The sequence below is a fragment of the Leuciscus leuciscus genome (genome assembly GCF_965113295.1).
Source record: "Leuciscus leuciscus genome assembly, chromosome: 24".
Classification (NCBI taxonomy): domain Eukaryota; kingdom Metazoa; phylum Chordata; class Actinopteri; order Cypriniformes; family Leuciscidae; genus Leuciscus; species Leuciscus leuciscus.
The window spans coordinates 27710379-27725834 of record NC_138723.1 but is presented as its reverse complement, the minus strand read 5'-3'; the positions used below and the strand labels follow the sequence as shown (position 1 = coordinate 27725834).

The window sequence follows — 15456 nt, the reverse complement described above, 5'->3', positions numbered from 1 at the left end:
GCACTCTGTCATCCTGAATGCCAGGCTTGACTGAAACAAAACATTACACGCGCCCGAGAATTACCCAATTGCAAAGATAAATGACACTGTTTTGAAACAACAGAGAGGAAGACAGACAGCGATACAAGAAACAAAAAGAGAGCAGAAGACAGAACGGGTGAAGAGAAACTCTCAGTGCATCAAGAGCAGTTCGGCTGTTCTCACACTCGAGCGTCTGCTGCCGACCCGAGTTCATTCGACGTCACAATTTGGTTGGTTTGATCAATGGGGCAGAACGCTCAAATATACCTTATCTATCCCTGAAGGATGCATGTTAGTACCTTAAATTAATAGTTCATGCAAAAGTGAGAGTTCTGTCATTATTCACCCTCATGTCGTTCCAAACATGTATGACTTTTTTCCCTCTGGAACACAAAACAAGATATTTTGAAGAACGTTTGGGTCGGTATTGTCATTGTTAACTAAAACTATTAGAGTGCAACAGTTGGGTTTCGGAAGTAAAAACCCAATTTTCTCCATAGGGAAATTGATTTTGAATGTTAACTTATAAACCTTTAAAAGAACCTTATTGTGAGCTTTGAGGTTGTTAACCGCTTGTTAAAGATGTCAGCCTGCATTATTTCAACGTAGTTTTAAAATAATAGTGTTTAACAGCGGAAATCATGGTTGAAAAACTACATTACCCATAATGCTGTATGGAAAATTCCACCAATCAGAGTCGAAACAAGCAAAAAGCAGCAAAAGATCTCGTTAGCTCCGCCCACTCCCATGAAGCACCGCAAATTATGTAATCAAGTAGATGTCCATACGCTTTCAAAATACTTAAATATTTGAATATATATGCATATTTTGCAAAAAACTTATAACATACATATATTCATAATAATCAATTTTTAAATACAGTAGTAGTTTCATATTTTTCCAGTCATTTTTAAATAATGCTTCATGGGATTTTAGTTCTTTCAACCACTAAAGCTGTTAAGTACATGGTCTTATACTTTTGTATTTTTGTCTGATTGTCAAATACTTTTTTTTGCTTCAAATCAAAGTTTGTAATGTTATGATTCAGCTTGTATCTGGTTGACTTGGTTCATGGCTTATAATGCTTTAATCAAGGCTTTAATTCCCATGGGAGAAATTAATGGAAAAAATACTTCCGGAACCAACGCTGCTGGAAAAGTGGGAGGCGCTGTTACATGCAATTGTAAATTTTTCAATGTCAAATTTTTCGATCGTGTTTCACACAAGACAGTCAGTCATGCAGGTTTGGAACGGCATGAAGCAATGAAGACAGAACCCTCATTTTTGTGAACAGATTTTTTTGCAAATTGGTACCTTAAAGTGAAAGCAATAAAGCATAATTTGAAGCATTATAATAAAACTTTCTTTTTGATGCTCGTTCAAAATTGGCAACTTGCATCTGCAACAGACGTGTTTACGATGGCATGACACAAATTGCACTGTGAATCATCGCCAAATAATACAAAGTCAAAAGTGGCCTATAGAGGAATTCAGACCAAAGTAATCGCACACAAACAAAACATTTCGTGTAGGATTTCATTTAAAACAATTTTCACTCAGAAATGTCACAAATAATTACAAAGAGATGGTAAGTAACACGTTGAATTAAACGTGAAATTTTGAAGAAAGTCTGAAATAGTATTTTCGTGTGAAACATGCTCCAACAATCAGTGCTTTATTTTACATTTCTTGCAATTCCCTGTGCATTTTAAGCTCTGGTAGTTAAAACTAGAGCAACTAAAAATATGAGTCAAACAATGTTTTTGATCTTAGACCCTGTTTTCAAGCTAAAATGGCAAAATGCAGCAAGGGCTCACAATAGTATTTGCATTAAGTGTGCAAATCCACTGCGAACTGTAGCCAAATAACACAATGTGACAAGATCATAGCAAGAAATTAAACTCCAGTTCAGACTAAACGATCAAACCAAGTGTGAAAACAGCCATCGAGTGCAGAAACACACCTCAAGTCCCAGACGTACGGTTCAAGACAGTCAGACACACAAATGGGCGGCACGAAACAGGCAAGAATCACATGACACATGCAGAGGGCCAGTGCACTTCCCATACTGACCTTCAGGTCCCTGTGCACTATGTCATGATGGTGAATGTGACTGACACTCTCTAGAATCTGATGGATACAATGACTGTAAAGACAAGCGAGAGAGGAGAGGACAGACAGGGAACAAGAAGAAAAAGAATCGATGAGGGAAGAGAGCCGTGAAGGAGGTGGTGAATTAGTCACGGGGAGACGAGCGCGGGACAGGAACAACACAGATAAGAGAGACTGTTTGATATGATTGTATGGAGAGGGTGATGAAATGAGACGAGTGATAACGGTGAAAGACCTGATGTTACACGACGCAGAACAATAGAAGCAGTCGGGCGGGGACGCATCATATCCTGTGAGGGCGCTCACATGTGGGATGGAGAAATGCAGGGAAGAGTGGATGAATCAAACAGGGAAGAGCTGAAAATATGGAAATGATCCGTGTGTGTGTGTGTGTGTGTGTGTGTGTGTGTGTGTGTGTCTGCGTGTTTAAGAGTGTATCAACTGTTTTCTGAAATGCTTACAGTGTTTTCCTCACACACATCTAACACAGGCCTCATTAATAAGGATAGTCTGTAGTGTGAGAGCGTTTCGGGACCGTTGGGAGAAAAGTCACTCGTCCTTTTAGGCCAGTGCCACTCAAAACCGTACATTCATTGATCCCACATTAATACTTTTTGTGTGCAAAAAACAGAGACTGACACGGATATTTTTTAATAAAGTCGTTATTTTAGTTTTTTTGCACACAAAAAATATTCTCGTTACTTCATAACATTAAGGTTGAAACACTGTAGTCACATGGACTATTTTAACGATGTCTTTACTACCTTTCTGGGCCTTGAAATTTGCAGTGATGTTACTGGGTGGTTCAGAAAGCTCTCAGATATCATCAAAAAATATCTTATTTTGTGTTTCGAAGATCAACAAAGGTCTTAAGGGTTTGGAACGACATGAGGGTGAGTAATTACTGACAGAATTTTAATTTTTGGGTGAACTAACCCTTTAACGGTTTCGTTTTCTGTGATGTATTGATGTTTTGTCACTCAAATAATGTAGCCGAATAATAGATTCTGAAATGACAAAACGGCAAAAAAGAAAAAGAAAGAGTTTAAAAGTTTAGAAAACTGCAAACTAATCAGCAAAGTTGTAAGCCTTTCTTTTTGTAAAACATGTTTTTGTAAAGAAAATTGTTTTAAAAATACTTAATGAATATTAATTAATTAATTTTAAATAAAACAATAGCCAATATTAAAAAACTTTAAAAAGTTCAAAAGTTTGGGGTCAGTGAGACAAAAAAAAAAAAAATTTATTAAGTTTTATCATTATTATTATAATTGACTTTTATTCAGCAAGGATGTATTAAAATTGATCAAAAGTTGACAGTAAAGACATTTATAATGTTACAAAATATTATATTTCAACTAAATGTTGTTCTTTTGAACTTTCTATTCCTAAAAAAATCCTGACAAAAATATATATCATGGTTTTCACAGAAATATTGATCAGCACAACAGTTTTCAACATGGCTAATAATCAGAAATGTTGAGCAGCAAATCATCATATTAGAATGATTTCTGAAGGATCATGTGACACTGAAGACTGGAGTAATGATGCTGAAAATTCAAGCTTTGATCACAGGAATACATTACATTTTGAAAATATATGACAATAGAAAACAGTTTTTAAATTGTAATTATATCTTTTTTATATAATATAAATATAAAAGTATTAAAGACTTTTAAAGAGTATAAAAGACTTCTTTCAGTCCTAATCACCCCAAACTTTTAAACGGTAATGTATGTACTTATTGAAATTTAAATAAATAAATAAATATCTAACCAATTTTAAAACATACAGCTATAAATAAACATTGATAATTTATGGCCAAAAAACAAACAAACAAGAAATTCTCACTTTTGAGCCATGAATCGTGTCCTTAGGCTATTAGTTTAAGTGATCAAACTAGTAAACAATAAAACGGCAAAAAAGAAGGAACCCAAGCCATATCTACAAACCAGAACATCACAGAGACTTTTCACCCGGGAAACCACCCAGAACACCCAAACTACATATTATAAATGACATTAAGTCTCTGTCAGGGATTTCTAGAGCTATTGAAACGGATCAAGCTCAGATGAAGCCGGTGTGCGGGTTCACGTGTGGCGCTGTGCTGGAGAGGGCTGAATATGAGCTGACACTCTCATTAAGTGTGTGAATTAGAGGCCTACTTTCAGACACTCTAGTGGAGGCAGGCGGAGGGGATACATTTCATCGTCTTGACGGTGGATGGGCGGCATCGTGACACGTTTCTACCCACGAATATGGCGGATGAGCTCATTGAGCCGTGTAGTCTCATCACTCGCCAGCTCTTGTGTTTCCTCCCTCGGTAAGCATCTCTCGTTCTGTTTCTCGCCGCATCTCTCACTCCCACATGCTTTCCCACACAGTCAAATTGATTAAAGCTTTTCTCCTGAGGGCGACTGCAGCGTGTGGGTGTGTGTCGTTGTGTGTGACTGTGAGAAGATCTGAAAACAGGAATAGATGGAACGGGGGAAAAAATGAAGCCGATGGGAAAACTGGAGGAAAGGGATCTGCAGAAGTAGACGCACGGAGAGAGCGAGACACTGCCTCAAACATTTAAAAAACTAATTTATCACTCACATGATGTGGACCAAAGTATCACTCCCATATTATACTCGAATGTGTACAAAGTACATACGTTTGTCCGAGCGAAAGAGGAAAGCAGAAATGTGGATGGAGAGGAAATGGTCGTGGGAGGGTCTGGACTGGATAACAGAACATGGAGATGGTGTTTTACCTGGCGTCAGCTTCACTGTAATATTCTCTGGCTACGATGTCTTCAAACAGCTCTCCACCCGTCACACTGCAGGACAGAGAGGAGATATCGGCACCACGGTCACCATAATCAAATGCAAATTTATTCTGTAATTCTTCAACTTCAGTTTGGTGTGCTTTACACTGGCATCGCAAAAACTGTGCATTCATATTGCAGAAGCATTTGCACTCTTGCTGGGTGTAATGGGTTCAATGAAATAAAAAAATAAAAATAAAAATAGGAAAATAGGAATGCAAACTAAATGAAACAATCGAATATATATTATTTTAAAAAAAAAATATATATATATATATATATATATATATATATATATTAATAAAATAAAATATTAATAAAATAAAATATTTAATAAAATATTAATAAAATAAAATACAATAAATGTAAAAATGTTAAATAAAATATTTTAAATTGAATAAACTAATAATAATAATAACACAAATGTTTAAAACATTTTTGAAAGTTAAATAAAAATGAAATGTAGTAGCAAATGAATAAATTAAAAGAATATTTTTATTACTACTACTAGCATAAGAAAAATACTTTCTCCTATGCTAAGTTAGGTTGGGTTAGGTTGATTTCTCTGAAGCGTAAATAGCCTGACAGAGCAACACTGGCTCAACCAATGGCGTGATTTTTAATTGTTCTGCAGAATTTACATACTTCACATTTGCAACAGTAAATTACGTAAAAAAAAAAGAAAAAATGAAGACATCAGCATTTATTAAACAAGCACAGACAAACTAAAGACAGCTGTGATATTAATTTACAGACATGCATGAGTGTGTGCATGGTTGCGTATGACAGGAAAAGAAAGCGAGGCAGAGCGAGAGAGTATGGATGGGGGAATCCTCTAGAAGAGAGATCACTGGGGCTTCGGGGGGGAAACCCCTGATGCAGGATTTCTCTTCGACTGGGCAGCCCGGCTCTGTTGCTATGGAAACTGGCTCTCGAGTGAGAGAGAGAGAGATAGAGAGAGAGAGAGAGAGAGAGAGAGAGAGAGAGAGAGAGGGATGCTATGGGGAAGGTAGAGTGGGTGGGCGTCTGTTGAAGCGCACTGAGCAAAAACAAAGCAGAGAGAAAGAGATATTATGCACCACATTATATGGAAACACTTACAGGTCAAATAAGAGGTAATGGAAGCCTTCCTCTGATATACTGTCATGGAGCCGCACTGCATTAAAGATAAAGAGAGTCATAATATCATCAAATACTTTCAATTTGCCATTCACTCACAGCACAACTCAAAGAGCAGATTATGAAATTAAATTAACTCTTTCCCCGCCATTGACAGAACTTTCCGGATTTCCGTGTTTACACTGTTATACGGTAAGGGGGCGCTATTATACATCTTCTGAAAGATTACTGAATCTCCTGATCAAAATACAGGCGAAGAAGCAGCAGAAACAAGCGATATCATATGCAAGCATACGCATAAGTAAAATAACGAGATCATCAACATTAAGCAGCATATAAATCAAAACTGGCTAATGTTCCTGAATGAAATGTCGACCCAGGACGAGCTGTAGGACTGTGAAGCTTCCGGGGTGTTGATGGACTCGATCTACTCAATCTATGTTTTGAATCCTGTCTGTATGTAGTCTTTGACAAAAACTAGATTTTCTCAGATTTTTGCTCAAAATGTTGCTTTTTTTATTAAACTTACCCACATTCAAGTGTTGCATAAAAAGGAAGGTATGATGCAAGAATAAAACTGATTAAAAGCAAAGTCTCTGTTCTTTCGTTTGAAATATTGCATATTCAGATATTCATACAACAAAATATTCTGGGGGCCATGAAACTTTGGTGAAAATGATCAAAAACGCTGGCGAGGAAAGAGTTAACAGGAAAGCTTTGTCTATATCATTGTCCCTCGAGCTCATTTAGTCATCATGGAGAAGTTCATGTACATCTGTGAAGCTAACTTTAGCGGCCGATGTTTCAGACTCACCGATATTGGGATGCTTGAGCAGACGGCAGATACGGGCTTCCCGTTCCAGCTTCTGGTGATCTGGGAAAACAAATGGAATCGTAATGTAATGGAGAAATTGCAGATGGATTGATAAATGTGCAGTGCATTATTTTTTTATGTAAATAAAGCTTAATTTAACCAATGAATAGATTCCACAAATCTTCTGGAGTTTAATAATTTTGTGGATGTTTAGCCACAATGAAACTATGCTAATTTCACATGAACCTTAGTTAAAGGGATAGTTCACCCAAAAATCTAATTGAAAGTTGTTTAAAACATGTATGAGTTTCTTTCTTCTGTTGAACACAAGAAGATATTTTGAAGAATATGGGTAACCAGACAGTTGACGCTAGCCATTGACTTCCATGGTATGGAGAAAAAAATACTATGAAAGTCAATGGGGTCCATTCAACTGTTTGGTTACCGACATTTTTCAAAATATCTTCTTCAGCAAAAGAAAGAAATTCATACAGGTTTGAAACAACTTGAGGGTGAGTAAATTATGATAGAATTTAAATTTTTTGGGTGAACTATCCCTTTAACCTCAACATCAAGCTGTTAACTAACCAACATATGCCAGATTACAGAGTATTATTTGACCAATTCCTAGTCTACATTCTCAGCTGACCCCCCAAAAAACGTGACAATCATCCCATTACAGCAGATCAGGGTGATTAACGAAAACAAAAACTTGAACCATAAAAAAAAAATTGAAACTTGAAACAATATAAACAATAACTAATACAAAATAAAACATAAAAAAAATAACACTGCAGATTCTGCAAACTGTGAGAAAATCACGCTGATGCAAGTATACAATGCTGATATGTCTCATTAACATGCTGAAACAGTAAGTTGGCACTATTTTATCTACCGATCGTGACGAGTGATTATCATCATTATTTTTTCCCGCCCACACATGCTTTTCACATCAGCGGAAAAGTCGAGTCAGAGGCGGAGAAAGTCATTGCATTATGCTGAAAGATTATGAAAATGAATGAAACCTGCACAATAAGACCATGAATATTTATAAATAATAAGACTACTTATACTTATCAAGGGCCAGCGCCACAGCGCCCCCCCTCATCCGGACTATCCTGCCCCCATAATCAAGATTACATTACAGCATAGGCTTTCTAGTCTACTTTCATTAGGCTACTATAGCAACATTTAAGTTATGGATGGCCTTTTTAACCTAAAAACTGCATCTAGAAGAATGCAGATCTACTGAGTAGGCTAAAAATATGGTTTTTTTTAGGTATATGTTTATATGGCCCTGTAATACACCTGGTATTGAGATGTGTTTTGGTCGATCGGATCACAAGTAGTCGAGGGAGACACATTCCCGTTTACACCTGGTGTTTTAATCCGTCTCTTCTGTCCACTTTCAATCACTTCTGTCCTGATTTATTTGAGAGGAGGGTCTATGGCCAGTAAATGTATGTTTTTTCAACCTATTTTTGATGTTTAAAGGACAATTCCGGTATTTAACACTTTAAGTCTATTTTGTAGTTTGTTTTGGATGAACAAGAGTGGTGGACAAAGACATTTTGAAAATGGTTCCTGTCGCGACTTTTTGACTATTTTAGAATTGCCCATGACCGCTTTAGAATGGGAGTCAATGGCCATGCACAAACATGTCCTTAAAACAACCCTTAACGTTCGTTTTCAAAACTGTGCAACTCACCGAGTGGTTAGTGGTGTTCGTTGATGATTAAAAACAAATATATCGGCGCAATATATGATTTCAATCCGTTTATTTTTCTATAGTGGAACTATTTTTTCAGATACCTCACAACCGCGTATAAACTTCCGCTCTTCCGAAACTTCCGTTGCTCTGCTCACGCTAGCCTTCTGAGAGACAGAGAACCGAGCGAAAAGACCTAAAAGACTACAACCAAATGTAAACAGCATCCTTTCCGTTTCCGGTAGCGCAGTAATATCAACGAGCAATGAGTCAATGGATTTTACAAAATGCCAAATAAAACACTACAGAAACTGTATTTCGCTACGCTACTTGTTTTGGAACATCAACGAACACCACTAACCACTCGGTGAGTTGCACAGTTTTGAAAACGAACGTTAAGGGTTGTTTTAAGGACATGTTTGTGCATGGCCATTGACTCCCATTCTAAAGCGGTCATGGGCAATTCTAAAATAGTCAAAAAGTCGCGACAGGAACCATTGTCAAAATTTCTTTATCCACCACTCTTGTTCTTCCAAAACGAACTACAAAATAGACTCAAAGTGTTAAACACCGGAATTGTCCTTTAATAGTTGTAGTAGTGACAGGTTTGTTTACAGTCCGACAAATACGTAAATAGACCACGTGTTTTCTAGTTTGGGATACTTTGTGTTACATCATCGCACCCTTTCGTTACTTCAGTGCTCTGTTGGTGACTCTGTACTTATCATATTGTTACTTATTGTAAACTGGGTCAATTATGCATTTATATTGTGAAAAGTGGCGTGAAAAGTGTTGTATCAGAATGCAGACACACTTATTCGCTCATATGATGCAAGAAATAGAGTATCATCCAAAGGTTTGGGGTTAGTAAGATTTTTAATGTTTTGAAAGAAGTCTCTTATGCTTACCAAGGCATTTATTTAAAAAATGTAACAATTTCTTGTCAATTTTGAAAGGAGTTGAGCTGCTTAAAATTACAGTGATACATTTTTTAAAGATTCTTTGACAAATAGAACGTTAAAAAGAACAGCATTTATTTGAAATAGAACATTATAAATGTCATTAAAGGGATACTTCACCGATTAGCATTAAGCTTTGTATCAGTAGAAACCCGGTAGTATTTTCGAATGCCCGTGCTTCCCTCCCTCATGTCCCCCTGAGACCAGAGATTTCTGTATTGTGTGTCTGGAAATAAACCCTCAGATGACGCAAAAATCATCATTTAGCTCATCAGAGGCTTTATTGTCCAGAGGCGAGAGACTCCAGCCAGTAGGAGGAGCTCGTCCCGCATGTCTTCAACCCGCCCATAGGGGGATCTCACCATAAAACGCCGTCTTTTCAGTTTCGAGTCGACTAGTACCCTAGCTGTATCATTTCTCCCGATACTGCCCTCTGTAACCGGTAGGTGTGGCTTGGGAGTGTCCTCGTAGGGCAGCGAAGCAAGTGCATTCTGGGAGTTGTTGTCTTTCATCCACATGAGCCAAAAATACATTTTCTGGCTTTTCTCAGTCTAGAAGGCACCAACTTCTAAAATAATTTCACATTTCTACTACATAAATGACCCAATTTAAATACACATTCATCTTTCCAGCGGTGAAATATCCCTTTCAATGTCACTTTTGATCAATTTAATGTGTCCTTGCTTAATAAAAAGTGTTCAATTCTTTAACAGAAAAAACTATTCTTACTGACTCTTACGACTGCATTTCGTAGATGGAACAATCAAACACAAAATGTCACCAACATCCTGAAAATAACTAATTTAAGTTGTCATGGCAGGATGAATGCATGATGTTTGATGTGAAAATAGAAAAATCACATTCATATTTAATTTCAAATCTTTTGAGCAAAGCTTTTTTTATAGTTCTGAAGGGCAGTGACGGTTGTTTTCCTGCTCCGTTCACATGGGTTAAACCCTTTTAAAGTGCACATTTGAAGCGGTCTGTGCATCACTTCAAACACGGCAGCAAAGGTCACGCTCAGCATCATGCAGACCACAGGATCTACTGTAAACCACACGGCAACGGCCAACCGGCGCAACCTCTTCTAGTCTGACTGTGGAGGACATGCTCGACTCGAAGGAATCTGCATCATACGGAGAGACAGACGCACACAGCCGAGAGACCTGGACCGCTCCGGCACACTCCTGCTGTCTGCCATGCATGAGTCATACGGGAAGGAGGACAGCTGGGTAACAGGGCACAGATTATCTCCAGCGCTTCACGATTCTGTCCTGGTAAACAGACACGGCCGGCTGTCTATCATCCCACCATCATTAGGGCTGCATCCGAAATCGCATACTTGTACTATATTATAGTAGGTCGAAAAACAGTAAGTGACAAAATCCAAACAAACATGCCAAGTGTGAACACACCCTGAGCAACACGCACCAACATCTTTCCAATCTTGTAATGAGAAGCATTTACAAACCTGTTGTACAACAAGAGAATATTTAATAACATGTTTTTACCCCAGTCCCATTCCATTCAAAACAGTCACGATTCAATACAGTTTAAAAGTTTGAGGTCAGGAAGATTTTTGTAATGTTTTTGAAAGAAGTCTCTTATGCATTTATTTGACCAAAAACAGTAAAAAAACTGTTTTACAAAATAAAAAATTATATTGTATAATATAACTTTTATTGTATTTTAAAATGTGATTTATTCCTGTGATCAAAGCTGAATTTTCAGCATCATTACTCCAGTCTTCAGTGTCACATGATCCTTCAGAAATCATTCTAATATGATGATTTGCTCAAGAAACATTTAGTATTATTATCAATGTTAAAAACAATTGTGCTGCTTAATATTTTTGAGGAAACCATGATTTAAAAAAAGTTTTAAAGAACAGCTTTTATTTTTGCACAGTAGTGTAGATTAAGTAGACCTCAGGGACGAAACGCACTTACATAAAAAAAATGCATTATATGAGCCATTTAGATTGCTATTGAAGCTATAGCCAGTTTACAGAACCTAATTGAGGCCTCTTTGCAACCCTCCCAAACACACCAAAAAAAAATCCACACACACACACACACAACAGCTCGAGAAGTTGTCACATTGAGCGGAGTGACTGGTGTGAAGCTGTGAGAATGCTGACACCCAAACACCACAAAACGCCTCTGCAGCGAAGAGCACCAGACCCTGCCGCCGAGAGAAAGACTCCATCCGATCAGACTACAGTAATGAACCACACGCCACACGCCACAGCTACAGTACACTGGCCTGTTCACATCACTCACATCAGTTATGGGGATTAAAGATGCATTCTCTCAAGTTCACTTATGTTAGTAAAAAACCCACTCATAAAAGTCTCATCTAACATTCAGAATTGAAGAGGTTGTTTTAATTGCTGTAACTCTAAGACTTCTGTTAATTTAAATGTACCCCCTAAATCCCATAAATATGTAAATTAACTCGTGAAATGGCATTCCCAAGCCGTTTTCCCATAATGTGACATATTTCTGAGCAAACCGGGACAGGGCTGCACAATTAGGGGGAGAAAACATCTAATTGGGTTTTGTTCTGATAAAAATTGCAGTTGCGATACAAAATGTGAATGGAAAGAAAAAAGCTCCAGGTTTTACTGTGCCTGTTTGTAGAGTTGCACAATTGTGTCAACATTTTTGTGATTATATATCAATATTTTACTGTAAAATAAATAAAAAAACAAGTAAAAAAAATATATATTTTAGAGTAAAACTGTAAAACTACAACACTAACATTTATGGCATTTAAAAATGTCTTGATTTCTTCATTTTTAAACGGTAAACTATTAAGCATTTATTTTGGCAGAAAACCACAGGGAGCCTTTAAAGGGTAACTCTCGCCAAATTGCAACCTAGGCTATTTTTGTTTATCTACCCGAGTCAAACATTCATAATTAGAATGGAAACGCCACTTTTAAGATAGACCGCATTTTCGCTTTCGGTCAAATTGCCTTTTGAATGGGAGTGCTTGGGGCAGTACAGTGATAGCATCAAAATGGCTATTTTTAAAACACTAAGAAGGCTCGACACAACATGAAACTGTGCTGGAAGTATCACCAGGGGCTCTACACATGAACTCCAGCATTGACTACATTGTTTGTGTACACAAAGTTTACTAAAAAGAAAGGTTTTGTACGACTCACTTTATCAGTTAGTGTTTCCGGTGGATGGAATTTTGTCAGTCAGAAGTAGTCGATCTCCGCCAACGTAACATGAGGAGAGTAAAGATGGAAAGATCTTTACTCTCCTCATGTTACGTTGCATTCGGAGATCGACTACTTTTGACTGAAAAAATTCCAGCCATAGCGATTTTGATGCTATCATAGAAGTGCCCCTATTACTCCCATTCAAAAGGCATTTTGACCGAAAACGAAAATACGGTCAATCTTAAAAGTGGCGTTTCCATTCTAATTATGCTTTTACACGAATGCTTGACTCGGGGAGATTAACACAAATAGCCTAGGTTGCAATTTGGCAAGAGTTAACCTTTAAAGCTTTGGGGGAAAAAAGAAAAAAAATTCCAGGTTTTACCAAAGTCCCTTTCAGGCAAGTCATTTCACTCGGCGGCCATCTTTGAAACGCCTCTCAGGCAGCTACTGCAATCATCTCTTTGAATGGGGAAACATCAATAAAATTCTCCAAAGTTGTTCACCAAGCTCATGATTAAATTTCATATTTGAAGTCACCAATGAAATCTGACAAATGCCTCATAAATTGTTTCCAAATGCTCAAATCATGATAAAAAAAAAAGAAGAAAAAAAGAAGCATTTTTCAGGCTGGACCAGCCAATGCTTCTCTTCTGTTGACAACAGCCAGTTTAAAAGTGCTTCTCCTTACAAGTTTAGAAAGACAGATGCCCAAACGTCCCAAATGCAAGTTTATAAGCGATGCAAACTTGGAGTGGAGCAGAACTTACTTTGATTAATCATTCTGCCTTAAAGGAACACTCCACCGTTTTTTGAAATAGGGCTTATTCACCTTCTTTCCTACATTTAGATAGGTGGGCAAATGCATTTTTGTCTCAGTGCATGCATTGTTTTACTTTGACAGGGTCGGCGCTAGCTTAGCTTAGCATAATGAATGGAATCCTTTGTTGCCAGCTAGCATGTCCTGAGTAAAAGTGATATAAAAAAAAATTTAAAACCCACCTAATTACTTCTTGTGGCCTGCGTATTCACAACAAGTACAAATAGCGATGCAGATTAACACTAGACGATTTCCTATGCAGATATTGACTTGGGACTATATTAGGGGGAAGCACAGGTGAAGCACTGCTACTTGGGCGCAGAGATATCACGCCCAAGTAGCAGTGCTTCGCCTGTGCTTCCCCCTAATATAGTCCTTAATATATAAGTCAATATCTGCCTAGGAAATCGCCTAGTGTTAATCTGCATCACTATTTGTACTTGTTGTGAATACGCAGGCCACAAGAAGTAATTAGGTGGGTTTTTAAAAAATGTTATATCACTTTTACTCAGGACATGCTAGCTGGCAACAAAGGATTCCATTCATTGTGCTAAGCTAAGCTAGCGCCGACCCTGTCAAACTAAAACAATGCATGCACTGAGACAAAAATGCATTTGCCCACCTATCTAAATGTAGGAAAGAAAGTGAATAAGCCCTATTTCAAAAAAACGGTGGAGTGTTCCTTTAAAACAGGAAATTCAACAAGAAAATATATATAGGCCAGGACTTGATTCTATCCATCGGGAATTGATTCATTGTACATTTAGCAGATGCTTTAATCCAAAGCGACTTACAAATGAGAAACATCACAATCATTTACCATACGTAAAGAACATATTACAACAAAATGCCAACTAAATACAAGCGATTTTGATGCAAATAAAATCCACCAAGAGGTAAATGAAAGATAATGTGCATTGTACACACACCAACTGTGTGCAATCACATGCAACTGTGCTCACGGTTGCATCCACAGAAGCATGGCGGGATAATAGACCTGTAAGAAACTATAACAGCTCAAACAATTGTTATTTTCCCCAGTATTTATCCCAGTGGTAGGTTGTTATAATTGGAAATAATCACGGAGTCGATAGCCCTGATCAACCTAGCGGGTTCAGTCCTGCTAAACGCTCCAGAGCTGCATGTGTGTGTGTGTGTGTGACACTCGGGTAAATCCAGGTCAACTTCATGCTGCATTGCAGGTGCTGCTGCGATCATGCACAAAGTATTCACAGCAAATCACAACTTCCCAAAGCAGCTCTTATGGATTCTTTTCACATTTACAGGTCCTTAAAAGTGGAAGTCATCATAGTTGAGTAAACTTCTACAGTGGTGAACGGAAACTCCAGCAAAAATCAATCATGCGTTCCCATTTGATCCAAAAGCAAAAGAATAGCGCTAGCATTTCTATGATTTTTCCAAAAGAGGAAAAATCTTTTTATCAAGAGTGGTCAGAAGAAAGATGTCAAATCCCTCAGCCGTTGTATAAGAAACACTCCCGCCAAGTCAAATCACCTTTATTTATATAGGGCTTTATATAATACAGATTGTTTCAATGCAGCTTTACAGAATCAGTGATGCAAACTTTCATCAAATATGAGACAAAATTCAATCTGCTCTTGCAAAACAATATTATTCAGCTCAATTCAGTTCAGTGTTGATTCAGTTCAGTTCAATAACTGTAAAGTTCACCAATTTGATTCAGTTATGAAGCAGCTCTACAGAAGGCAAGTGTCATTATCCAGCATCAATTCAATTCAATAACTGTCGATGTAGCAAAACTCATCAATTATAAAAGAGTCGATTCAGCTAGTAGATCTACACGTGTCATTATGAAGCTCAAGTCAATTCAAGTTTGGTTTCATCCAACAATATCAGTGCAAAACGATAATAAAAAACAATGTATAGTATTATTATAA

At 37.4% G+C, this 15456-nt stretch overlaps 1 protein-coding gene across 50 annotated transcripts in view; it reads right to left on the bottom strand.

Annotated features, from left to right (window-relative positions):
• The window catches only part of camk2b2 (calcium/calmodulin-dependent protein kinase (CaM kinase) II beta 2), a 78477-nt gene that overhangs the window by 53736 nt on the left and 9285 nt on the right, over positions 1–15456 (bottom strand). For 41 of the 50 annotated variants that reach the window (XM_082157989.1, XM_082158004.1, XM_082157992.1 and 38 more), the window contains exons 3-5: positions 6876–6935; positions 6044–6098; positions 4889–4954 (exon numbers count right to left, since the gene is read on the bottom strand). In XM_082157989.1, coding sequence (XP_082014115.1) covers positions 4889–4954; positions 6044–6098; positions 6876–6935 — 181 coding nt within the window. Of the gene's footprint in view, positions 1–2094; positions 2168–4888; positions 4955–6043; positions 6099–6875; positions 6936–15456 lie in introns of all 50 variants that reach the window. The other 9 variants (XM_082158000.1, XM_082158038.1, XM_082158033.1 and 6 more) reach the window with 1 other exon arrangement.